This window comes from Cyprinodon tularosa, unplaced genomic scaffold (genome assembly GCF_016077235.1).
Source record: "Cyprinodon tularosa strain WSP-4 unplaced genomic scaffold, ASM1607723v1 ctg384, whole genome shotgun sequence".
Classification (NCBI taxonomy): domain Eukaryota; kingdom Metazoa; phylum Chordata; class Actinopteri; order Cyprinodontiformes; family Cyprinodontidae; genus Cyprinodon; species Cyprinodon tularosa.
Window position 1 is genome coordinate 178,550 of NW_024039101.1, and position 27,322 is coordinate 205,871.

Here is a 27,322-nt window from a genome sequence, read left to right on the forward strand (position 1 = left end):
AGGGACAAGAAGAGAGGGACACAACCTAGAACAGATAATGGATGTCTATTCTATTAACATTTCTCTATCTGGAGAATGGGTCTGTTCTATGTGTTGTCCTCTCCATTCAGCGGGCCCCCTGCCTGTCTTTGCCTAGGGCCCCACATTTCCTAAATCTGCCCCTGGTAATGACCAGGGGCTTGCAGATGCAGCTCTGCATGCATCAAGTAACAACATTTCACCTTTTTTGCTCATTTTGATTCAGTCCAATAAGGTACATTGTTTTGATTTGTGGGACAAACGTGAAAAAGCGGCACACCCCCTAAATGAATATTCCGCCCACAGAGGCAGGGGGGCCTGGCCCTCAGCTGGATCCTTTCAGGCGCTCCTGCAGCTTCATTACACAGCTGCAGTCAGAGGGACACGGATGGAAAATACAGATTTTAAGCCGTTAGTAGTGAAACACCTGGGAGCAACTTTTGTTCAGATTATTTTGGGTTTAAATGAATTTATTTCTTGGAGAACTTCTGGAAAGAGGATTTTCTACGTTTCTTTGAGCATAAATCATTCCCTAGAGATGAAAGAAAGATCGAAAAACGCTGCAAAGACGCGCAGAGAGAAGGAAAACGGAGAGTTTTGTGAGCTGGCGAAGCTGCTTCCTCTGCCGGCGGCCATCAGCTCCCAGCTGGACAAGGCCTCCATCATCCGCCTGAGCAGCAGCTACCTCCGGATGAGAGCGCTCCTCCCACACGGTACCACCTCATCCAGAGCATTAACAGAGAAAAGGATGTTTATTAACATCATCATATTTACATCATTAGACATTTGAATTTCATGATAGTTTTAAAATTTATTTTAAAGCCTATAGTTTATAAATAGATTCATAATAGGCTATTATAATTTTGTACACGTTTTTCGCGAATATAACCTGAAAAAAAATGCAACTGTTTGTTTGTCATCTAATCAATCATGAACACAATTGGTTTATATCCTAAAATAAAATAAAATAATTGTGTTAAAGTAACTTAACATGATTGAATAGATGTCAAAAACCGTTAAATGATCACGTTAATGCCGAGGGAGAAGGACATTTTTTATTTATTTTTTTAACCAATTTAAAAAAAAAAAAAAAAAAAAAAAAAAAAAAAAAATATATATATATATATATATATATATATATATATATATATTATAATAGTATAATAACAATAATAATAATAATAGTAATATTTATTATTACTATTATGCTACGTCCTTTCCAGTTTATTTGAGCTAAAACTAACTCCTAATAAAGAGCCCTTTATGGATAAAATGATGAAACGACCAATTGTTTAATTTGCATGTTTTTTTTAAGCAAAACGAGGCTTTGCTTTTATCCACTCTATAAAACCTGGAACTCAACGCTATTTCTGACATTTTGAATTGAAAAAGCTTCCTGGATGGAAAAGAAACGTCTGCAAACCTGAAAAAAAGTCAAGCGGATTGAATTCTTTTCTTTTCTACTTCTTTGGAACCAAGCCGCAGAGTTTTTCCTCACTTTAATCCTTTTGCATCCTTTCTTCTTCCAGAGAACTTGTCTTCTCTATATCTGCATGCTAAGATACTAAAATCACTCATTTATGCGCAGTTTTTGTAATTTGTCATTTCTAGCAATTTTGTTTTCTGCTTTTGGCAGGCAGAATATATTTCAGTAATTTAGAATAAAATTGTGTAATTTAATTTTTATATCTGCAATTTTTTATGTTGTTAGAGCCTCCCATTAATTGGAGTAATTAACACAGCGGCTGCTGGGGGAGGTTCGCAAAAAAATTATTTTCTGACCACTTTTTTAGAGGTTCAAACAATAAATAACAATATTTTTCGTTTCTACTAAGTTGCAAAACATTTTAGTAACTAATGTTTTGCGCGGGCCTTAGTTGGAAATGTTGGTGTTTTTTGAACAGCAGGCCGATAAAAACCCCTAAAGTAGGACAGATCTGACGTCAGAGGAGGGTTGCGGTGAAAAACCAGCCGCGATGCTAGAAAAAAAGAAGGAATTATGAAAAACACATCCAATCTAATGGAAAACAACTAAAAAAGCAAAATATTTTTGATTCCTGATTGAGAAACTCTGAACCATTGGCGTTTTTAACCTATTTTTGGCGGGTTTGAAGCAACCCTCATTTAAATCAAAGCCCCTAAAATATGATTTGTTGTTTTTTTTTTTTTTTTCTTTTTTTTTTTTCTAATACCGTCTGCTTCTGTTGCGTCTGTTTTAAAATAAATAACAAAAAAGGTGATATTGGAAAAACTACACAGTATTTGGTTATTTAACCCCTTCAATTATGTTCTGGTTCATCAGAAATAATAAACAAACAAATAAAGAAGGTAAACAAGCCTAATGGAGATCATGAACCAAAATGTCGAGCAACACTTTGAAGCAATCATTGCAATCAGGTGTTTCTACAATATTCAGTCCGATTTCTGCACCTATTGATGGTGTATTTTTTTATTTTTTTTTATTTATAATCCATTTTATGATTGCCAGTCTAAACAGGGAGAAGGGGGAACGGAGCAAGGTGTGCGAAAGGTGAAAGGTCAGAAAAAAACAGGTAAAAAAAACAGACAGAATAGTGACAGGAGTTAAACTGGCAAAGAAAAACATTTCATTCAGTTGACTATTTTACATATATCAGGGAAGTTAATTTGGCACAAAAGAAGTGAAAACTCATTTCATGAAAACTGATTCAAAGGTTTCCATGAAATGAGTTGATTTAAAAGCTTTAATTGGTTAGAATATTCTTCTAAAAATGTTGCTTTTTGCTTTGCTTGTCAGGTTTTGGCTCATGTCTTAGATACGATGAATTAGTGAATGATGGAGTCTTTAGCAAAATGCACTGAACAAGTATTAAAAAATATGTGTAGAAAACAGTGAAATGAATCTTATCTGCCCAGACAGCTCTCTGGGAGCTCAGCCTCTGATCCTAGAATCGCCCCTTTTCTGTTTATTTTTATTTTGTTGTTATGCAGAAAAGAACATATGTAATGCTGAAACTGCTTCATCAAAAGATAAAAGTCCAATAGCCTTTAGGTCAAAGACAGTTTTTAACTAATATTTTTTAAAAACAGTTTCAACACTTTTGTATTTTAAACGACATCAGTTGTGAATATGTTTAGCTTTACAAGCAGCTTTAACAATTTATTTAAATAAACACATAATTTGAGCTCTTGGAACAATTACAATATTTAACAATTTTATTCCATTCTTTAAACACTGCTTAATCATTCCTACTCCCAAAATTATTAATTCACATGTTACATGTTTAATCTTTTTGTTAGTTGCATCATTTTACCATTAAAGCCTTTCTTTTACTTTCACAATGGCCTCATGAACACTGGTGACCTTTGAAAACAAAATTTACCATTTACCTAAAATGACAGCGTTTAAAAGATATTATTCTATATATTATTCTTTAATTATGAAATGATTCCATCCTGTTCAATAATTGATCAGTGTTTTTAATTCAGAGTAATTTTCATGTGAATGTGCTTTACTGGAGGCATCCATGTTTGTCAAAGAACACTACTGCCACCTACTGGTTAGTGACGTCACGGTGCGGTATCGGCTGTTGATCAAGTCCCAGTGCTCTATCTGGTGTTTGTCACAACGCGCTATTATCCAAGTCATCTTGAAAATATTCTTCTTCCAAATGTTGGCTACATATTACGGGTTTTTTCTCTGGCCAGAAGTTCGATGGCAAATCCTCCCTCTTCAAGTTGGCGATCCAACGACCAACCCGTCCGTGGAGGATCAGGAATCAGAAAGGTGGAATAACTCTTTATTTTCACTTTTACCCGATGTATTCCAGCATCCAGCTGCCATGCACGTGGGCATTGTCAGTTTCACTATAGCTCTGGTGAATTTCAATGGTGAAGTCCTCTGGAAATCTTCAATAATTGTTGTTGATTGCAGATGTGTCTAGTAGTTCCCATTGATTTAGCTTGGAAAGCGGGGAGAATGGCGCTAGGCTTACCGCACCGTGACGTCACTGTCATTACCCGATCCGTACCGGTAGCACGATCCGTACCATCAGCTCATTTGCGCGTGCGCAAACAGAATAACTTTTGGTGGCAATATATCCTTTTTCTTACTTTTTTATTCTTTTGTATTTTTTAGAGGCATGGGTTTCTTTTTGTATATCTTTGTATTTTCGTCAATATTGCATTTTCTAAAAATAAAAAAACAGAAATACAAAAAAAACTTCAATCACCTTGTGATAGTTACTTTGACTGCTCTGAGCATGCGCAAATATGCGCATGCTCAGAGCAGCGTATATATTTAAATTTGTTTAAATATCTGATTTACTCTGAACTTAACTATGCACTCCAGCAGTACTGATCCCACAATGGATTCATTTGCTACCTTTCGTGACCTGCAGTTTTTCACTGATAAGGGAATATTTCCCGAAAATTTGGATTTTTATTCCAGAAAAAATGACGTCAAGCAATACAATGGATTGAATTTAAAAAGCATCCATTTCTTCCAGAAAAGTCTTCAACATTGACTTTACGATGTAGTTTAGTATTCTTTAATTATTTAAGGATATAAATAAAGTTTTTTCAGTACCGTAATTACATTATTTTTTGGCGACCCGGAAGTTATTCTGTTCGCGCAGGCGCAAATGAGCTGATGGTACGGATCGTGTTACCGGTACGGATCGGGTAGCGACAGTCACTGCTGGAAGATGGCAGGGGGGAGGGGTTACTATATTTGGGCAAAATGGCCGCTCCCGGACTCAGTGATCAGGACAAAAATTATTATTTTTATTTTTTTTACTGATTAATAGTAAATTCATTAAATCACAGCGAACGTTTTAGTTTTAGGTATAAATAATGATCCATTGATTATTCCTTGCTGACTGGAATTTTCCTTTATAATATATTCTTTCTTTAAAGGTTTAGAACCTTTTTTGGCTCTTTTGGTTTTATCACAACATCGTTTTACTTGCTTTCTTTGAAATGATTCGCTCTTCCCTAAATGTTTATATTCAAAGCCTTTATCCCATTATTCCACCTTTGGACCTTATTGATCGGATTGTTTCCTTTATAGATGGAGCCTTCCTGATTACCTCAGGCTGACCCCCGCATTTCTATCCCTCCACTTTAATTTCCTCCTTAAGCCTCCGCCTCTTAATATAATCTCCAGGACTGCTTTTCAATTTTAAGTCCCTGTTATTAATTTCTTTTTGAAATAATTAGTCACACCACCAAACAACTTTAAAAAAGCTGATTTTTTAAATTACATTTCAAAGGATATTGTACTATAATAATGATAATGATAATTATAAAGCTTTGTTACATTGATACAAATACATGAAGTCAGAACTATCTGGGCTTTAGTAAAAGGCTTAAAGAACACATTATTGTTTTGGTTGATGGAGAGTTTGGTTTATAGATTAGAGAAGTAGAACCAGCATTGAGATTTAGTGGATGAAGGGTCCAAAATGTTTGGTTCGAAACAGGAAAAGTCACTAGAGTCTTAAGGATGCTGAGGCAGCTAGACCAGGGCCTCTCGCTTCTTTATGACACTGGAATTATAAACAAGACGATGCATCGATGTCTTCACCTGCTAATTGAAGGCTTTAGAAGTCAACAAGGGGAGTTTAAAGGATTACGCCATCATCAGAGATGTGGAGCCACCTGTCAATTAATCCTGGAGGCCTGTCAGCAACTGACCAATCTGGTCTTCTGTTCCCCAGTAAAGAGGTTGGTGTTACAATCATAGCGGGAAGGAATCAACTCAGTTGAGTTGAAGCCTTGTTGGTCTATAAAGCCTCAAACTCAACACTATCATTTTGTCAACGTCTTGAAACATCTTCAAACTTGGAAACAAAGTCCAGTGGATTGAAATACTGGGAGGATCATATTCTTTCCGTTCTCCAATGCTTTGAATGACCTTCCCACCAAGAATTCTGAAAGAAAAGATGGAGGGCGCCATCAGGAGTGGATCGCCATCTAACGCAGTAAATACAGGATCATCTCACTGTTTGCCTGTCGCCTGACAGGCTTGTCCTGACTAACGTCCTGTAGAGATCTGTGCTGCACCACAGGGGCTCATCAAAGTAATGTGTCTTTGTGGGCTGTTATAAGCCTCCAGACTCAACCTACCTGACCGACAAAGTTTTTGGAGTACAGCTAGATTCTAAATCAATTCCTTGACTCTTAAGTGGCATCATTAAATTTTATGTCTTATGTTGGGCCAGCATCTTATCTGCAGGTCAGAGGAGTATTCGAATAGGCTCACTTGTAAGGCCACCTGGATGATGACAGAAGTGTTGCACGTTTTCCACCACATGCATAAAGCTTTTACAGATATGGAGACAAATATCAGAGAGAGCTTGCTGCACCCCAAGTGCACTAAAGAGCATCATCGCAGACCTTCCACCCAGCAGCTGTGTCACAGTGAAGGTGGTGGTTTGACAGGATCCAAATGCAGACACAAAACTATGGTGGTAAATTGAATGTTTAGATAACCAAAAGTTTAAAGGGGAACACCATTTTTTTTTTACATTGACCCCTTGATTTTACATTATTACATCATGTTCTACTCACCCATATTAGTTTTGTGTCATTTGGAGCCGTTCTCAAGATATTCCGTTAGGTTATATTCAAGTAACGTCTTCCTATGTCCAATGACTTGTAGGCACAATCTAAACTGTTCATCATTTATTCTTTATGTTACGCAAGCATTCAGAACATGTAGGCCAATCACTGTCCCTATTTATATATTTTTAAAACAAAGCAGTGCGTGTATGACATCATCCGGTGCCGGACTGGAGTTCTGACAGGCAGCCCGGGCCACAGGCGGCTACGCTCTACCCCTTCTATTCATTCAGCTTATCTGAATCGTTCAATTCCATTTCTAGAGCGAGATCATCTGTGGTAGCAGCACTAGACATCTTCCAGGCATGTGAGGAAAACTAGCAGCAGTTCAGCGGACAAGATGAATAAATGCTAGCTGGTGCGCACGGTTTTTCTTATTTTTAGAACAGCTCCAAATGACACAAAACTAATATGGATGAGTAGAACATGATGTAATAGCGTAAAACCAAGGGGCCAATGTGAAAAAAAAAACGGTGTTCCCCTTTAACAGAAGCAAAAATCCCAGAATATAAATCCACAAAAATCCAAAAATGCTCAAAGCCAAAAATACTCACAACAAGAAGATGCTTCCAAAAGAGCCAATGAGTATTTTTTTCCATTCCCATTGTTACTTTTTTATCTTTTTTTTCCTTTAAGTGGGCTCCCTTTTTTCCTTTTCATCTGGAATTTTTTTTATATAACATTCTTAATAAATTAATTAAAACAAATAACAGTCATTAAAAAGTCCCAGTAGACTACATGAGGTCCAGGAAGATTGACATGATCTTCTGTATGAAAAGACCATAAAGTTCCCAGAGGTTATTATTTCCTCTGACCTATTCTGGACTGAGAACGCCTTCTACCTCATCAAACATCCCCAACAATTGTTCCACTTTCTCAGGAGGTTGAAATGAACTGGACTCACCTTTCAACTGCAGCCCGTTTTGTACAAGATGGCAATTAAAGGGATCCTGTATATCAGCTCAGCTGTCTGTTAAAGGAGCTGCACAACACAGGATAGGCCAGGATGGTGAGGAGTACGGGGGATTCTGGGACGCAATTAGCCCCAATTAGCAAAATATTGAAAAAGAGGGCGATATCCATTCCTGTTGCTCTTCTCTTACTGAACTCCAAGACATTTAAATACATTTTAAAAAGAAATATTAGAGTACTTCATTAAGCATCCTGGCAGACCTGTTGGTCGCTCATTGTTTCCTGCCTACTTGTTTTCTTACTTAATAATGTGTTTGTTTTTGTCTGCTCTTAGCCCACTCTATTTTACCTCAGGGATAAATGAAGTTATCTGTTCTATACTGATCTATTGTGTTCTATTCTGTTTTAATCTATCATCTTCTATTCTGTTGTGATCTCTTCTGTTCTATTCTGTTCTGTTCTATTCTGTTAGATGGCACCTGTGACTGGCAGTGTCTGCTGCTGTGTAGATTATTAATTGTCATTTTTTCCATATTTGTGATCATATCAGCCTAAATAACAAATGAGTGTGTCTTGGCTTTAATTTTTAAATATATTATATTAAATTCTATTCCGCTCTATTCTATTCTTTTCTACACAACAAAAAATGCCTTCTAAAAAATTAGAAAAAAATATAGTGTTTTAAGTGAATTATTGCTTATTTTTAGCAAAATAATCTGCTAGTGCAGCAAGCAAATGACACTTGGTAAGATTTCTTATAACAAGAACCTAATATCCAAGTAGTAAGCATCCAACAAAACTTAAATCAAGTAGAAAAATCTTTTTTTTCTTTTACTCGTTAAGATTTTTTCTCTTATTTTAAGCAATGTATTCTGATTTATTAGTAATTATTGCTTAGAATTTAATAACCTCTAACCAATTATTGCTCAAAACGAGCAAACGACAGGCTTAAAAACAAGGCAAATGTACTTGATACCAGTTCATTTAAAGGCTTAAAACTAGTCTGTTTTTCTTAGCTAGAATTTATTTCATTATTTAGGTGTAGTGAATGAATGGGAAAAATACACTTGACAAAAACTTCAAAAAGTTTTTTTTTTATTAATATTTTAGCAGAAGTTACTTGGATATAACCTAACGGAATATCTTGAGAACGGCTCCAAATGACACTAAACTCATAGAACACGATGTAATAATGTAAAATTAAGGGCCAAATGTAAAAAAAATGGCGTTCCCCTTTAAGGCAGAGCTTCTATTATAATAAGCATATGTATGAAGTACAGTAGTTATGATGTATTGTAAACAGTGAATGGTCCACTGCTAAGGTTCAGAATCTCAAAGCTAAATCATAAATGACAATCTCAATAACCCTATCAGTTTGAATGCAATCACAGTTGATTAGCTGGAATATCTTAATTAGATGGGGTCAGTTCTTAAAACAGGTTCATATAAATTGTCTTATTGTCTTGAAACAAGTAAAAATGTACTCACAGTCTAAATGTTAACGAGACTCAGTCCGCAATGTGAGCTATTTTAAGAAAAAAGCTGCTCAGAATTAGTTTTATTATCTAGTTCGGATTAAAAAAATGAATTTTCTTAAAACAAGTCAAATAATCTTAACAATATTCAGTCTTACTAAGAAAATACATTGAAAAACAAGTGTAATAAGACCAAAATGCTGAATTCAAGTTTATTACACTTGTATAGATTTTCCTTTTTTCAGTGTATTCTGTCCTGTTTTATGCTGTTCTATTCTATTCTATGATGTTTGATTCTTTTCTACTCTATTTGAGTCTGTTCAATTCAGTTTATTTCTATAGTGCCGATTCACAACACATGTCATCTTAAGACACATTAATGTTCATCAGATCAACCAGTCAAATTGATTGTAGTTTTCTATCTAAGGAAAACCAGTTGATTGCCTTGACTCATCAACTCAAAGGTAATCCCTCACACTAAGCATGCTGTAAGCGACAGTGGGGAGGAAAAACTCCCTTTTAACAGGAAGAAACCTCCAGCAGAACCAGGCTCAGTGTGAGCGGCCATCTGCTGAGGCTGCCTGGGGTTCAAGGAGACAGAAGCAGACATATTCATGTTTAGTCTGATGCATAACTTGAAATATTTTGTCATCATGTCCATCATACAGGTCTTGGAGACGGGTGGGACAGCTTACCAAGTTTCGGTCCTCTGGGCAGCGTGACCAAGGACCTGTGCTCCCATCTTTTACAAGTTAGTATAATCTGTGATGTTTGGAATGAGAGTTAAGTATGTTGTTTTACTTAACTAGTTTAATACTATCGGTGCGTGTGCACGTGTGTGTTCTCTCCAGATACTTCTGCTTCCTCCTACATACCAAAAACATAACCATTAGGTTAATTGGCGCATCTATAGCACCTCATTCAGCAATTATAACTTCCTGGTGTTTAATTAATTAATATTTCTTTGTATTGAACTCAATTTATTTTCATAATTTTTTTTACTTTTGTTTGGAGCACTTTGAGATTGGCTATCTATGAGAAGTACACCACAAATAATATTTAGTAACACCTTTATCGTTATTTTATTATTATTATTATTGACCCCATCCAAACACATGACTTAGAAACTCATCAAGCTGCCAGTATCACTAATTATCTGCTCTTTTTCTTTAAAAAAAAAACTTTTGCACATTTTAACATCTTATAGCTTATATCACTTGCAAAAGATCAGGCCCATAAATTGAAACAATGTAGTAGAAGAGGCTGGCTAAAAAGCAGCAGAAGAGCTTTTATTAATAAACATCTTTACCCTGAGATGTGTTTCAAGGTATTTCATTGTTTTAATTTGCTTCCTTTTTTGTTTTGATGTTATTTTATACTGTAGTTTATGTGAAAACTTATAAATACTTCATCAACTTGTAGTTTATTTGGTTTGAATTTTTTCTCTCCTAATTAATAGTAAAACAATAGTTTCCAATCCAAAAAAAGTAAAAAAAATAAAAAATAAAAAAAAGTTAAAAAAACAAACCACCGCCAACATTTGGACACCAAAACAGGAGTCCAAATGTTGAGGTGCACTCTGGGGTCGTGGAAATAAAGTCTCTCATGAGCATACGAATCCTAAATGCCTTTCTGTGCCATATTTCCTGTTCGATTCTGTCACTAGACTGTAAATTTACTAGTCCGCTGCCGTGAGCGGGATACCTCTTTAATTGGTGACCTCTTGATGTTGCCCTGACAACCTAGCTTCCGTGAACTAAATCAAAAGCAGAATACACTTAACAGTAAAATAAAAAAGTCAAAATCATTTCCCTAAATATTCATAATAAATGTGTTAATTGTGCAAAGTATTTTTAATAATTTTTTTTCAACAGCAGCTAACATTTCTTGCTATCAAAATAATCCTCATTGTTATGCAGGGGACCAAACATCTCATCTGGTCAGCCAGGCTACCAGTGACCCTTTTCAGAGGCATAGGCCAGTATCCGGTATCCAGGCTAACAAAGACCTCAGTGAACTCCACTACTAAGGGGCGGACCTGTTTTTTCTGATTCAATTTGTGTTATGTTATGTTTTCTAAGCCATAACATTTTGAATTGAAAAAGCTTCCTGGATGGGAAGTAAATATCTTCAGACTTGGAAGCAAAGTCCAGTGGATTGTTTTCTTAGTTTTTTTTTGTAATTTCTATGACCTGGATGACTGTGAATCTTCACCAGCAATAGCTTCTATTGATCAGCATGTTTTCTCTAAGAGGTTCACCAGTCAGAGGAGCCTGATCAGTGGGAGATTGCTCCTCCCAAATGTAGGACCAACAGACGGCTGAACTGCTTTGTTCCTCAAGTCATCAAGCTGTCAACTCCTTTTTGGGGGAAGGAGGAGGTGATGGGAAGAGGGGCAAGGGTCAGCACCCCCCTCCTTGGACATCCTATAAAAAACATTTCCTATTGTCACTCGTGCAATATTGTATTCTCTTACTGTGCAATAACACATGCCAACTACTGTGTAGCCTGTGTAATTTTTTTTTAACTTATTTATAAGGTCAGTACATCTCTGCAGTACAACTGCAATAATCCAAGTCAACTTCTGTGTAGTCTGTATTAATTTTACTTATTTATATGGTCAATACATTTCTGCAGTGCAAGTGCAGAAATTCCAAGTAAAGTAGTGTGTAGTTCTCCCTTAGCTCTATACTGTGTAGATATTTTTATTTGTTATGTCTAAATTAAACATATTCCAGGACATTACAACTTTTTTGTACTTTAAACACTCTTTTTAAATCATCTGTTTTATTTTTATCTTTAATGTCATCTTGCTTTAGCTCTTTGTACTCGATATAACCTAATGGAACCAGAATTTCCCTTCAGGAGTAATTACAAGTTTTAAATAAAGTTGAGTCTACGTCTAAATCTAAAATTGTAATTTGGAAATTAGTGTCATTGCAATTCTAAATATTTTGCATTGTTTCAAGATATAAAAAGAATTTCTGCCTAACACATTCGTTTTTACAAATAATTGAGATGAACAGACGCTTTTTTTTACCCAGATAAAGATTATGGGAATTTATGTAAAATGAGAATTTCCAAATATTTTTCTTCTTTTGTAAGGAGAAATAATCTATCTTGATCTTGTTCCAAATCATTTCAGAAAAGAATTTATAAAAACTAAATAGAACCGTACCAGCAGTCCATCATGGTAAATGGTAAATACTGCTTTACTCATTGATTTTGGTTTTACACACAGCGTCAGATATCCCTACTGATTGCTCATGTATTTGTATTTAACCAGGGAATGTGAATCTATTTATAGAAAAATTACAGTATCATCAAATCAGTATTTTAAAAAAAATATTCATATGCAGGCAGAAGGTTTTGTTCTGATGATAAGGTTCTTTAAAAAAAAAATTATTACCAATTTTATATAAAATATCAGCTGCTTGTCACTTTGGTCCTCAGACTCTATATGGCTTCCTGTTTGTCATTGGACCCGATGGGAAAATAATGTACATCTCGGAAACAGCATCAGTCCACCTCGGCTTATCCCAGGTAGGGCCCTCCCTCCTTCAGGTCTGTAGGTTTTTGATAAAATGTAGCAACAAATTTGTTTATTTGCTTCAAAAACGTTCAATTGTTACAATTTCTGCAAGAAATATTAGCTGCTGTAAATGTTTATGTTGCAGGTGGAGTTAACAGGAAATAGTATATTTGAATACATCCACCCATCAGACCATGATGAGGTGACAGCAATACTAAGTGCTCAACAGCCACGGCATCACTACTTCTGTCCAGGTACCACAAGCCCTCACAGTTTAGGAGGCAGTTTGAATTTTAGAAATGCTCATATTTTGTATTTTCATATCATCTTGTGTAGAAGTGCAGCTATACTGTAAAATTTTGAACCAGGAATAATGTAACTTGGCTAGAAAGCAACATGGAAAATCCTTTCAACCTGTTGTGTGTGGAGGGATGAGGTGTGCCTCATGTGTTCATCATTGATTATGTTAGGTCCAAATAAACCTGCTGTTTAATAATGAAATTGGCGTTGTAGTCAAGACCCCACCATCCAACACGAAGGAGTACCGTGACAGAGACAGAGACCTCTATAGGCTAAGACCTTTAGAGGGCAAGACCGAGACAAGGCAGAGACCTTTAGAGACCAAGTCAAGGCTGAGACCTTAAGAGGCCGAGTCAAGGTTGAGACCTTTAGAGGCCGAGTCAAGGTCGAGACCTTTAGAGACCGAGACAAGGCAGAGACCTTTAGAGACCGAGACAAGGCTGAGGCCTTTAGAGGCCAAAAATCATTAGAGGGCAAGACCCGGACAAGGCCAAGACCTTAAGAGGCTGAGATAAGGCTGAGACCCTTAGAGGCTTATACCTTTAGAGGCAGAGACCTTTAGAGGCTGAGAAAAGGGATTGACCTTTAGAGGCCAAGACAAGGCAGAGACCTCTAGAAGCCGAGACAAGGCCAAGACCTTAAGAGGCGGAGAAAAGGGATTGACCTTTAGAGGCCGAGACAAGGCAGAGACCTCTAGAAGCCGAGACAAGGCCAAGACCTTAAGAGGCTGAGATAAGGCGGAGACCCTTAGAGGCCGATACCTTTAGAGGCAGAGACCTTTAGAGGCTGAGACAAGGCAGAGACCTCTAGAAGCCAGGACAAGGCCAAGACCTTAAGAGGCTGAGAAAAGGCTGAGACCCTTAGAGGCCGATACCTTTAGAGGCAGAGACCTTTAGAGGCTGAGAAAAGGGATTGACCTTTAGAGGCCAAGACAAGGCAGAGACCTCTAGAAGCCGAGACAAGGCCAAGACCTTAAGAGGCGGAGAAAAGGGATTGACCTTTAGAGGCCGAGACAAGGCAGAGACCTCTAGAAGCCGAGACAAGGCCAAGACCTTAAGAGGCCGAGATAAGGCGGAGACCCTTAGAGGCCGATACCTTTAGAGGCAGAGACCTTTAGAGGCCGAGACAAGGCAGAGACCTCTAGAAGCCAGGACAAGGCCAAGACCTTAAGAGGCTGAGAAAAGGCTGAGACCCTTAGAGGCCGATACCTTTAGAGGCAGAGACCTTTAGAGGCAGAGAAAAGGGATAGACCTTTAGAGACCGAGTCAAGGCCGAGACCTTTAGAGGCAGAGAAAAGGGATAGACCTTTAGAGACCGAGTCAAGGCCGAGACCTTTAGAGGCAGAGACTTTTAGAGGCTGAGACAAGGCAGAGACCTTTAGAGTCTGATAAAAGGGATAGACCTTTAGAGACCGAGTCAAGGCCGAGACCTTTAGAGGCAGAGACTTTTAGAGGCTGAGACAAGGCAGAGATCTTAAGAGGCAGATAAAAGGGATAGACCTTTAGAGACTGAGTCAAGGCCGGGAACTGCAGAGGCCTTTTAAGAGGGCGAGACCGAGACAACACCATATGAGGTCCTGGTCCTGTCTCGGCTTCTAAAGGTCTCAATACTCCTTGATCTCGGTTGATGTGGTCTTGATTCCAACACTAAATAATATGAGTAAAGGTATAAAAAGAAAACTTTCCTACAGAATATAAACAAAGCCTTGTATCAACACATCATTAAATCTGGATATTTATGCTCCTGAACAGAATATGAAATTGAGCGATCCTTCTTTTTGAGGATGAAATGCGTCCTTGCAAAAAGGAATGCTGGGTTAACCTATGGAGGCTATAAGGTATGTACAGCTTGCTTTCTGTTCCTACAGTTTGAGATTTTCTCACAGCACCACTAGGCCTGGTTGCATGAAATTATTTTACCCCTATCTAGTTCTTTATCTATGACAACAAAAGTGTTTCAGTTTTAACAACCATAATCAAACCAAATACAACATGTTCAGGTTTTTCAAAGTCGGATATGCAATTAGCATCAGAATACCAGAAGAAAGTAAACCAAACTCCAGCTCTGTCTGTTATATGGAACAGAGCAGATTTGGAACATGGGCCCAGGTCCTCCAAACTGGGTAGGTTAACTAAGACATTTCCCAGCTGCAGGTTCTCTCAATGAATCAAACACCCATCCGCCCAGTTACTTATTTACTAAACTGCTATCAGGTTTTGGGTCACAGGTCCAAAAAGGAAACCAGACCTTCTCCACTTCCACTGTGGAATTATTGTTAGGAATCTGCAAAGGCTTCCAAACAGTTGAATATACACTTCATAATAAGAGTATCTTTGGTCTTCTGCTGAGTTGAGTCATTCAATGCTCAAACTACCTCAGACACTTTTCAATTGAGGTGGTTCTCCAAGCCCACACCTGATGATGGTACTCCAAACGCTCCATTCCTCATCACTGGAGTACAAGAAAGGATTCTGGCAGACAGAAAAAGTTGTGCTTTGGTTGTGCTTCATTAATGCTGTGAGTCCCATAAAGCATCACTCAAAGCTTCTGATTTACATACAAAGTCTATAGGGGATGGCGTCGCAGGGTCCAACAGTGCGTTCAAGCATCGGGAGGGACAATCCAATTCAATTCAGTTTATTTATATATTGTCAATTCACATCGTATCATCTCAAGGCAGTTTACAGATCATACAGTCAAATTGATTCAAAGTTTTCTATCTAAGGAAAACCAGTTGATTGCACTGACTCAATGACTCAAACAGGATGGAGTCAGAGCCAATCAGGAACAGACCAGATTAAGCTACTATGAGAAAAAGCAGAGAGAGCAGAACATTAGAGATTGAACTAACAGATTCTGCAGAGTGGGAGAATAGAGAGAGAATGAAGCAGAATGATGAAATGGGGTCCCTATGTCCTCCAGCAGTCTAAACCTATAGCAGCATAACTATAGAGATAGCTCATGATAACCTGAGCCACTCTAACTATAAGCTTTATCAAAAAGGAAAGTTTTAAGCCTAGCCTTAAAAGTAGACAGGGTGTCTGCGTCATGGACTAAAACTGGTAGTTGGTTCCATAAGAGAGGAGCCTGAGAACTAAAAGATCTGCCTCCCATTCTATTTATAGAAATTCTAGGAACCAATAGTAAACCTGCAGATTGAGAGTGGAGTGCTCTGTTAGGAACATAAGGAACAATCAGATCTCTGATATAAGATGGAGCTTGGCCATTTAAGACACATTCAAGCATCCTGCCGTCCAAGAGTCAGAACTTCCAAGCATGCAAGCACTCAACGCTGGAGTTCAAAATCTTATCCAGGAGTTTTTTTAGGTTTGTGTCATGGGAAAAAAGTATTCAAACTATTCACCCTGGTTAAATAAAAGGAGATCGATGGATTTCACTCAGTCGGCACATTTATTCATATCTTTACAAAGAGATAACAGTTAATCATACAGCCCTTATGGCACAGCATTCTGTCCTGTTCTGCATGGGCAGCATTCGTTCCTCCTGACTTACAACAATGGAAAAGTAGTCAGAGTCAAAATAAATTACAGACACTTTGGTTAACAGTAACATGTTATGAATAAACCTTGAGAAAGAATCTGATTTGTTATGGGAAGAAGCAATGTCTGGTCTACAAACACCATCCTGCAGAGAATGGTGTGGCCTTCACGGTGAAACAGATTCAGTGAAAACTTTTATAGTGAGTAGATAGGATAAATTAATATATAATAGAAGAGAAATCAAAATATTCCGACAACAGGTTGATAGACACTACATACTGTTTCCTTTTCTGCAGAGCTGTTTGTATATGAAAACTAGATAAAGATCAAGGGGTTAAGGAATGGATTGTTATTTAGAAGGAACAGAGAGTGCTCTCATTTCATCATTGCTGCACTAAAATATTTTTTTCCGAATTATTGTGAAAACTGTCTATGTCCCTTTAATGACCACCTTTTCAGAGACATAGACAGATTTTGGGTATTATAGGCTAAAATAGAAACAAAACGACTCCCATTCCAAAGGGACGGACCCACTGGTCAGGTTCAGTTTGCATGTTTCTAAGCCAAAATAAGGCTTTGTTTTTGGTCCACTCTAAAAAGCAGGGGTGTCAAACTGGTTCCAGAAAGAGCTGTGTGGCTGCAGGTTTTCTTTCCAACCAAGCAATGGTACACCAGACTCCAGTCATCTGATCAAGGGTGTTCAATCTGAACATGATGACTTGATGACGTGAATTGAGTCTGGTGTGCTACTGCTTGGTTGGAAAGAAAAACTGCAGCCACACGGCCCTTTCTGGAACCGGTTTGACACCTGTCCCATAAAGCCTCAAAGTCAATGTTATTTCTGACATTTTGAATTAAAAAAGCTTCCTGGATGGAAAGAGAAACATCTTCAAACTTGGAAACAAAGTCCAGTGGATTGATTTTTTTATTTTATTTTTTTTGGAAGTTGACCCCAGTTTGATCCACCATCCAAATTTTTGTGTTTTTGAAGCCAAAAACTTCACATTGGGAATTTTCCTGCTTATCAACAATAACAGAGGCTGAGACAGACTCATCATAGGTACAGATATTCATCTGACACTCCTGCATAAAAGTATCTACTTTATTCTTATATCTGCATTTGCTGTTTATTATTTGTCTGGTTTCCACGACACACAGAGTGGTGAATAAAGACTCTTTGTTAATGAAAGGCAACAACAAGCTGAATCCATTGAAATCAAACTTATTTGCATTAAACAAAAGCTTTTCTGCTGACCAATCAGCAATTTTCAACAGAAAAAAACTGTAAACCCAAGCAATGGTACTTGTTTAGAATTGAGACTGGCTACAGAATTCATTTTGAGGTGAAGTATGAGTTTGCATTTTCGTAAAATCGACTTTCAGGCTTGAAAGATTAACCAGGACAGCTTGGAGTAAACTCTACATGTAAAGCACCAATTACTCGTAAAAAAAAACCAAAACAATACAAAAATACTTAATGCATCCCAGGTGGATTCATGGGTTTCTTAAAGACACTTCAAATGTTTAAAGCCGCTCACCAGCAGCAGCAGTTCCGGAGATGCAGACTGAAGACACCCTGTTGTTTTTAAGTCTGATGAACAGGATGCTCACAGTTCTCCATAATCACAATCATTTCATAAAAAAAATACTTTTTTCTAAAATCAACTCCAGAGTTTTTAGAGGGGTTCCCAAATTAGAACTGGCTTTTTCTGTTAGCTTCCTTCAGTCGTTTGCTCTGATGCTGTTTTCCCAGCAGATGATGGAGGATGAGATCGCAGCAAACTGATAGAAGTTCTGCAGCTTCTGCCTGCTGAGGCAGTTCTTATTGTGCAGAATTATAATTCTCCAATTATAATTCCGCACATTTAACCATTTATTTCTTTGTTATTTTTATTTTTGAAGGGTCATTAAATTACCTCCTTAATCAAATAGCCAAAAATCAGCTTAAATCAGCAAACTTAAAGTATCAAAAGCTTAACCAATTTTTGGATTCCTAAAGAAAATAAAACCTCCTTTGTTGTCATTTTTTATTTTCCATTTGGTGCACATCCTCTTCTTTTAGGTGCTGGCCTAGCTTCTGTCTCCTGCAAACAACCAAACTTTCACTCCCCTCCACCCCATCTACTCCCTTATTCTGAGTCCCCCTCTGGCTTATTCCACCACCAGTGTTCCCTTGGGGAAGACTGCTTTTATTGTTTTCTAGGTTACTACGTATGTTGATTCACAGCATCAAAGTATTTTTCTGGGGCCCAACCATCAAAGAACTTATTTAATTTATGTGTATATCTGCTTCTGCATACTGAGCCTGGTTCTGCTGGAAGGTTTCTTACTTTCCTCTCCACTGTCGCTGCATGCATGCTCAGTGGGAGGGATTGCTGAAGAGACAAGGAGTCGATGCAATCAACTGGTTTTCCTTAGATAGAAATATTTTCAAGAATATGACTTTGTTACCTGTATAAATAGACTGAATAGTTTTCTAACTGTGTCTTTTCTCTGTGTGAGTCTCTTTAGGTTGAAATCCACTTTAAAGTGCAGTCAGCTGACTTTCCCTTTTACAGCCCCTCAGTAAAAATCATTTTAAAGGAACAGTACACCCAAAACATGATTAGCCTTCATTTTCTACTCACCCCCATGCTGAACAACACTCTGGAGTACTTTTTTGATATCTCAAATGCATCTGGAGATCTGGGAGGCTTCTTGCTGTCTGCTGACATTCAAATAATGGAGGTCTATGGCGACCGAGACAGAAAGGTCCATAAAAGTCCACAAAAAACGTGTCAATATTCCTCCATACTGCTCGTCCAATGTATTCCAAGTGTCCTGAATGGGTAGCATCCAGAATTTACTCGAAACGAAGTCATTTAGAATGTTTTTAGAGCATAAACAGTAGTGTATAGGATTTCCTGAAAGCGCGCACATGCGCGATCACGACGCTACGGAAGCCGGCAGACCAAACCAGATGAAAGTGCGCATTCAGCGTCTGCTCTGCCAATAATGCAAGCGTAGAAGAAGAAATGTGCTGTTTACCTGTGCAAAGAAAGAAACAACGAAAGAAAAATGTCTGAGGACTTCAGTGTTGAGGAAGAGCATGAGTTCTTTGCCGAGCTGAATGCGCTGGTTTGGTCTGCCGGCTTCCGTAGCGTCGTGAGCGCGCATGTGCGCGCTTTCAGGAAATCCTATACACTACTGTTTATGCTCTAAAAACATTCTAAATGACTTCGTTTCGAGTAAATTATGGACGCTACCCACTCAGGACACTTGGAATACATTGGACGAGCAGTATGGAGGAATATTGACACGTTTTTGTGGACTTTTATGGACCTTTCTGTCTCTGGCACCATAGACCTCCATTATTTGAATGTCAGCAGACAGCAAGAAGCCTCCCAGATCTCCAGATGCATTTGAGATATCAAAAAAGTACTCCAGAGTGTTGTTCAGCATGGGGGTGAGTAGAAAATGAAGGCTAATCATGTTTTGGGTGTACTATTCCTTTAAGTAGTCTTCCTTTCCCTTAGAATATGTCTTTAAATTGCTGCTTTACACTATGATGGTTGTGGAAAGTACCATGGCACCCTGTTTTTCCAAGGTGATCCATTGCAGTGGCTACCTGAAGCTGCGTCTACACCGGACTGAGATGACACTGTATGAATGCTGCTATCAGACTCTGGGTCTAGTGGCGGTGGGTCACTCCCTGCCCCCCAGCGGGATCACTGAGATCAAACTTTACAGCAACATGTTCATGTTTCGGGCGAGCCTCGACTTGAAGCTCATCTTTTTAGACATGAGGTAAGAAAAAGTTTCTGTTTATTGGAGAATTTCACTTAGTCCGCTCTGCTGTTAACAGGCTTGAGTGCGCTGCAGCCTTTCAGTGTGTAACCTGTGTTCTCTGCTCTGCCGGAGCCAGGGTTACCGAGCTGACAGGTTATGAGCCTCAGGACCTTGTAGAGAAAACCCTATACCACCACGTTCACACCTGGGATGTTCTGCAACTGCGTTATTCCCACCATCTACGTGAGTTATCCAACCGTCCGGGTAGATGTCAGGGTGGCAGTTAAATGGACTAGTTTAACTATTACAACTTTAGCAGAAGCCACTAGTGTTGCTTCCGCTCTACATCTCTTACTGGCTAAATCATCTAACATGTCATCCCCCAGTTTAAACCTCCTGTATATGTTATGCATTAGCAACATTCAAGCCCAGTGTGTTCAACACCAAAACATTTACACATCATTTCTGAATAAAGAAGAGAAATGAACAGAAAACCTCATATTAGGTGAAAAGACCCAAAGGAATTAAGCCTGGTTTATGCTCAGAAACCAGGTAATCTGCGTGTGTGTCCCAGTTAACGCAGATATGCCCCCCCCTTCCGCAGACACTCTGGAGCACCTCCCCAAAATTGTAGGTGACCAGAGAGAGTGCTATATATTTATTTATATAACACTGTACAGAATAAAACCTCACCCGGATTCTCTTTTTAACATATATCCCACTGAACACATTGAACCTTTTGTCGGCTTGTTTCGTCCTATCCACAAAGTCTTCATCCTCAAACAGACTTCCCTTCCTTCCCCAAATCTGATTTGGCTGTGGTGTCACTGTGTCAGGAATCTAGTTGGGAGGAAGAAAATTTTATTAAACGATTAATATCCAGTGTATCAGTAGAACATCTTTCTTCTATGACAGAGAGACAGACAGATACAGGAAAGCACACACCCACACACACACGTTCCTACTACTCCAGGCCCAACCGTTCCTTTCCTTCTATCATATGGCAGCATTTTGGCACCTCAGATGTTGTTTGAGATTCTTTGTATTCTTCCCTGCCATTTTGAAGCCGCAGACTCTTTGGTGACTCTTTGCTACAACAAACTGTACACAGGTATCTGAGCCCCATGCAATGACTGCGAAGTTAAACTAGTAGTATAAGCCCTCTGCTGCTATTGACCTGTGGGACAGGCGCCATGTAGGGACAAACAGGGCAACAACGCTTAATCTTCTATTAAACTCAAGAAACACTTATATAAACAATTATAAATTAATCATAAACAATTACACTTTTTAACGTCCATTCGTCCATTTCCCGTAAATTTCGTCTGGTCTTAGTCTCGTTAACGAAAATAATTTTTTATTTTCGTCATATTTTTATTTCCTGGAAACACTTTTTGTGCGGCATCGTCTCGTCATCGTCACGGGAAAAAGGGACAAAATGTTTTTGTCATCGTCCTGCTTGACAAAATTAACACTGGCTGCATACAGTTTTGTTACAATTAATCTGATCAACACAGACTCACAACTAACTGATGGAAGATTAGATTAGATTAGATAGAACTGTATTGATCTCACAATGGAGATATTTGATGTGCTTCTGTGGCGCAGTGTTTAGCGCGCATGACTCATGCACAGATGCCTTGGTCCTCGACACGGCTGAGCCAGATTCGGGTCTGACCTGTGGTCCTTTTCCCCCTCTCTCAGCCCCCCTTTCCTGTCAGCCTACTGTCAAAAAAAACAGCTACTAGTGTTGCAAAAAATAAAAAAAAACAGTTGAGAAATTCACTTGTTACATCAGTGGTTATAAACAACAGAAGGTGCACAAAGGAGGAAAAGGTACATGAATTATATACAGTGTATCCAGATATATATAGTGGATGGTATAAAATAAAGAAGACATCTTAAATGCCACTGGTTCGCTGGCTCATCGTTTTTCTATATTTACATCAAACACAGCAGTATGCTGGAAAATAACACGGGTTAATCTTTTACCAATATAGATATGTTAGACATTGTTAGAAAGCGAAGATTCTCCACAATTCAACCACCGAGTTCATTTTATAGACACAGTGAGCACAGGTATGGAGCGTGGTACAACGTAAATATGAAAAAGCAGCTGCAACAATCATACCTTTGAAGGCATCCAGAAGCCGGTATATAAATTCAATCTTAAATTGTTTTATACTCCATTCATCCATAAGGGTCCAGGAAAGGAAAGGCAATAGTTTTAAGATGTGGAAAAAGGGTTTTGTGTAATGCAGAGAAGTTTGTGGCAGCAGAACAGACACTTTCTACAAACATTTAAAGGAAAAGTCTGGTCAGCAGTCCTGCCATCTTCCAGCAGTGACGTCACGGTGCGGTAAGCCTAGCGCCATTCTCCCCGCTTTCCAAGCTAAACCAATGGGAACTACTAGACACATCTGCAATCAACAACAATTATTGAAGATTTCCAGAGGACTTCACCATTGAAATTCACCAGAGCTATAGTGAAACTGACAATGCCCACGTGCATGGCGGCTGGATGCTGGAATACATCGGGTAAAAGTTAAAGAAAAGAGTTATTCCACCTTTCTGATTCCTGATCCTCCACGGACGGGTTGGTCGTTGGATCGCCAACTTGAAGAGGGAGGATTTGCCATCGAACTTCTGGCCAGAGAAAAAACACGTAATATGTAGCCAACATTTGGAAGAAGAATGTTTTCAAGATGACTTGGATAATAGCGCGTTGTGACAAACACCAGATACAGCACTGGGACTTGATCAACAGCCGATACCGCACCGTGACAACACAAACCAGTAGGTGGCAGTAGTGTTCTTTGACAAACATGGATGCCTCCAGTAAAACACATTCACATGAAAATTACTCTGAATTAAAAACACTGATCATTTATTGAACAGGATGGACTAATTTTATATTTAAATTACTTTCAGAAGTTTGAATTCTGAAATGACTGGACTTTTCCTTTAACAAAATGCTCCAAGGTGATGTTTTAACCCTGCTGTTCTGAGGTTCTTCACATGTCTGCCCCTCAGGCAGAACATAAAATTCAAAGTTCTCAGAAGCTTCAGAATGGTATTCCACTTTTAAAATATTCTAAATAGGTTTTTGACTGATGCTGTGTTACTTTGAGCTGAGCTATACATTCTTTAATCTGTGTGTTTGTGGGTTTATATCTATGAAGGCATTTCCTCTTAAATCAAATAATCTTTTATTAACTGGAGCAAATTCACTGAAATCAAACATGGTGAATCTTTTGGATAGACGACCATCAGAAGTCATACTTTGCTTCTTTGTGTCCTTTCAGTGCTCACTAAAGGACAAGTCACCACCAAGTATTACCGCATGTTAGCGAAGCATGGAGGCTGGGTGTGGGTGCAAAGCTATGCTACCATCGTCCACAACAGTCGCTCTTCCAGACCTCACTGCGTGGTCAGTGTGAACTACGTCCTCACGTGAGTTTACAGCCTTCTGCCTTCCAGAAATAGAAAATATCACAAGAAAACTTTAAGGATCGTTTGTGTCTTTTTGTGCACAGAAGCACCGAGTACAAAGAGCTGCAGTTCTCTGCAGAGCAGATCCAAGCTGTTGAGCCTTCTCCCCACTTTGCTTCATGCCTGGAAAACCACAGAGAGCTTAGAACCAAAGCTGCCCGGCAGCAGGTGAAAATCAGACCAGCTCCTTATAACCAGGTAGCTTTTTCATTGTATTTTATTACTTGCTTTGTTGCTTTTATATATTTTTAGACCAATTTCTTTACAGTGGATGAAATAAGTATTGAACAGTAGTAAAGAATAGGCTTAGACTGCTGGAGGACATAGGGACCCCTTTTTCATCATTCTGCTTCATTCTATCTCTATTCTCCCACTCTGCAGAATCTGTTAGTTCAATCTCTAACATTCTGCTCTCTCTGCCTTTTCTCATAGTAGCTTCATCTGGTCTGTTCCTGTTTGGCTGTGACGCCATCCGCCATCTGCTGACGCCGACTGGGGTTCAAGGAGACAGAAACCTTCAGTTTACTCATATAGCGCCAATTCACAACACACGTCATCTCGAGGCACTTCAGCCTGAAACCAATAAAACCAAACCTAATACACTATAATATTGTAATGATTCAAAGTTTTCTATCTAAGGAAAACCAGTTGATTGCATTGACTTATTGACTCTCAGCAATCCCTCACACTAAGCATGCTTGTAGCGACAGTGGAGAGGAAAAACTCCCTTTGAACAGGAAGAAACATCCAGCAGAACCAGGCTCAGTGTGAGCGGCCATCTGCTGAGGCTGACTGGGGTTCAAGGAGACAGAAGCAGACATAGAAAAACAAGCATAGATACAAAAGGCAACTGTCAACCAGCTCCACAGGCGGCCCCGTCCAGGAAACACACAGCCAGGCAGACGAGCTCCGAGCCAGCTCCCCTGTCAGAGGATGAAGAGAGCACATCCAGTTAGTCACAGCCAGAGAAACAGGACTACACTGAAAAACAGGCCGATCTACAACATCTAGAAACAAATGTGTTGATGGCAGCAGCACAGGTGATATTTCTCTCCAGGATGGAGTCACAGCCAAACAGGAACAGACCAGATGAAGCTACTATGAGAAAAAGCAGAGAGAGCAGAAGGTTAGAGATTGAACTAACAGATTCTGCAGAATAGGAGAATAGAGATAGAATGATGAAAAGGGGTCCCTATGTCCTCCAGCAGTCTAAGCCTATAGCAGCATGACTATAGAGATAGCTCAGGATAACCTGAGCCACTCTAACTAGAAGCTTTATCAAAAAGGAAAGTTTTAAGCCTAGCCTTAAAAGTAGACAGGGTGTCTGCCTCACGGACTAAAACTGGTAGTTGGTTCCACAGGAGAGGAGCCTGATAACTAAAAGATCTGCCTCCCATTCTACTTTTATAGATTCTATGAACCACTAGTAAACCTGCAGATTGAGAGCGAAGTACTCTGTTAGGAACATAAGGAACTTAAGGGATTTAGGAGTAAGGCGGACGTTGGGCTGGTGTTTTGGCTTTCCATGCCTTTTTGCACCTCGTAATTCTCAAAGTGTTCAATGCTTTTCCCCGGTGACATTTGACATCGTAACACATAACTTAATTTCTGGACATCTATTTTTTTATTTCGTTTTATGTGTGGATTGCATGGATGGGTGAAAACATCTGGTAAAAACAAACACCTCTAGAAATTTATTTACTGAGACAAATGGTGGTGTGTTCAATACTTGAACACTCAGTCCAAAACAATCCAGCTTCATTTATATAGCACCATAAAAAAAGTGCTGCACAAAAGCAGACATACAAACACTATGAAATGCACTCAAAATGAATGAAAACAATATAAAAATATGTAAAAGCAATAAAATAAATAAAAGAGAAATCTCTTACTTCCATTAGGGTATTAAATAACGGAGAGAAAAGACGAGTAAAGATGAAATGATTAAATGTATTTTAAGATATTCTTCCTTTTTAAAACAGACTTAGGTCAATAAAACTTATACTCTATTTTATTTATATGTCTTTTAATTTGAACAAACTGAAACTATTAAATAAAATCTGTGAAGAGATTTTTTTTTATGATTTTTCTGGTTTATTTCTTTGTAAAAAGCTCCAAATCAAAACAGCAGGACTGAAGATGAAATTATTTTTATTTAGGAAGATTTTTCCAAAAGAATAATTTACTAACATGCCTTTATTAATGATTAGCAGCACATCTCCAGGCTTCTCCAGCCAGCCCTCCCCAGCTCTTCCCCATGGAAAAGGAACCGGAAACAGAGATCCATCCATCAAGCGGATAAAGTCTCCAGAAAGAGAAGTTCTAGCTTGAACCCTGATGCAGGTCTGATTTCCTGCAACACAAAGGACACTCCAAATTTCCTGAAATCCTACAAACATTGGCCAATTCCTCACTCAGCTGCCTCTTCTCAGCTGCCTCAACAGATCATTGGATCTCTGGACAGTAAAAGAGCCGATGGGTGAAACGCAGACAGCTCCAAAACCTCCAGCAAACACACAGGTGCACTGATATACTGTCAACATGGCAGAACATTTTTATCCTAAAAAAAATAAATAGCAAAAGGCAGGATTTGCAAAAAAATATTTTGTTTTGTCTCAACCTGTTTTGCATAGTTTTCCCAAAGTTGAGCCTTGCTCATTATGACAAAATGTGGGAATAAATGAGCCAAACTATCTCGAATTGAGAGCAAAATTTTAACAAAAAAACAATTAGTGCTTTGCAGCATTAGCAAATGAAACTCAGAGCCAGAAAACAAACAACAAATTCTGCAGCTCTATGTAGTTTTCATCAAAGGTGTCAAGTAACGAATTAGAAATACTTTGACGCCGAGCTAAATGTCTGCAGCCATATGCATTGAAATCTATTAGTTCTGTTTTTCGTTTTTTTTTGTTCTAAGGATGACCTATAACCAGAACCAGACATTTGCCTGCTTTAAACATGTTTCCCTACATTTTGTTTGCCTCCCCAGAGCCTTGGCTGACCTCTGACCATAGATATGAACCTGCCTGCTATCAGCCGTCTAAAGGATAAACCAAATGATCATTACAGACTCCTCCGTGGTTCAAGGACTGGATGTTTCCTACATCATTAACTCTATATAAATGAGGATATAAAGACTTTACAACACCAAAGAAGAGGCGCTGAGAGACCCAATGCTGCTAAAGTTAGGTATCCATCCATAATCTCCCAATGAAGCTGGATAAACCCTGAATATAAAGGAAGTTCTCCACCCAGAGGCAGAACATATGGAGATCTAATATTCTAATAAATGCATGTGGGAGCTCAAAGGATCCTCAGTAGTTAGTCTTTATGTTGTGGTCGTTTCATAATAAAGTATGAATGAGTCAGATAAGATGAAATTTTTGCTCTTATTTCTTGATTTTATATAAAACAAATACAAATCTACAGTCTAAACAGGTAAAATAAAACTGCTTTTAAATAATTTTTATTTTAGCTCATTGTCATGCTGGTATAACTGGGTATTTATTGATCATAATGGATCAGCGTGTCGGAATGACAGAACAGTGACTATTTAACAGCACAGTACGCTGCAACATTAACAGCTGGAAAAAAAACACATAATGCAAAACAAGTTCAGAATCTAAAGATCATCGTTGATCTTAGAATGGGAGGCAGATCTTTTAGTTATCAGGCTCCTCTCCTGTGGAACCAACTACCAGTTTTAGTCCGTGAGGCAGACA

General features: G+C 38.6%; 1 protein-coding gene across 4 annotated transcripts; it reads left to right on the forward strand.

Moving 5' to 3' along the window:
• The first annotated feature begins 394 nt into the window (after positions 1–394).
• LOC119791198 (single-minded homolog 2-like) lies at positions 395–26,973 on the forward strand. Of its 4 annotated transcripts, none has more exons than XM_038297160.1 (12): positions 395–731; positions 9,677–9,759; positions 12,462–12,572; positions 12,686–12,794; positions 14,592–14,677; positions 19,927–20,126; positions 20,245–20,351; positions 23,414–23,561; positions 23,645–23,798; positions 25,811–25,943; positions 26,033–26,120; positions 26,590–26,973. In XM_038297160.1, exons 1-11 carry the CDS (start codon positions 407–409, stop codon positions 26,065–26,067), a joined length of 1,491 nt encoding a protein of 496 aa, XP_038153088.1. In that variant the 5' UTR covers positions 395–406; the 3' UTR covers positions 26,068–26,120; positions 26,590–26,973. The 4 variants fall into 4 exon arrangements, with proteins under 4 accessions (XP_038153088.1, XP_038153090.1, XP_038153089.1 ...); XM_038297162.1 differs by having other exon boundaries at positions 26,045–26,120; XM_038297161.1 differs by having other exon boundaries at positions 25,814–25,943.
• Positions 26,974–27,322: the final 349 nt, after the last annotated feature.

Coding starts and splice junctions, on each gene's coding strand:
- LOC119791198 (XM_038297160.1), top strand. CDS start 407: ATGGAAAATACAGATTTTAAGCCGTTAGTAGTGAAACACCTGGGAGCA. Junction 20,127..20,244: donor CTCATCTTTTTAGACATGAG/GTAAGAAAAAGT, acceptor TGCCGGAGCCAG/GGTTACCGAGCTGACAGGTT. Junction 23,799..25,810: donor GACCAGCTCCTTATAACCAG/GTAGCTTTTTCA, acceptor ATTAATGATTAG/CAGCACATCTCCAGGCTTCT.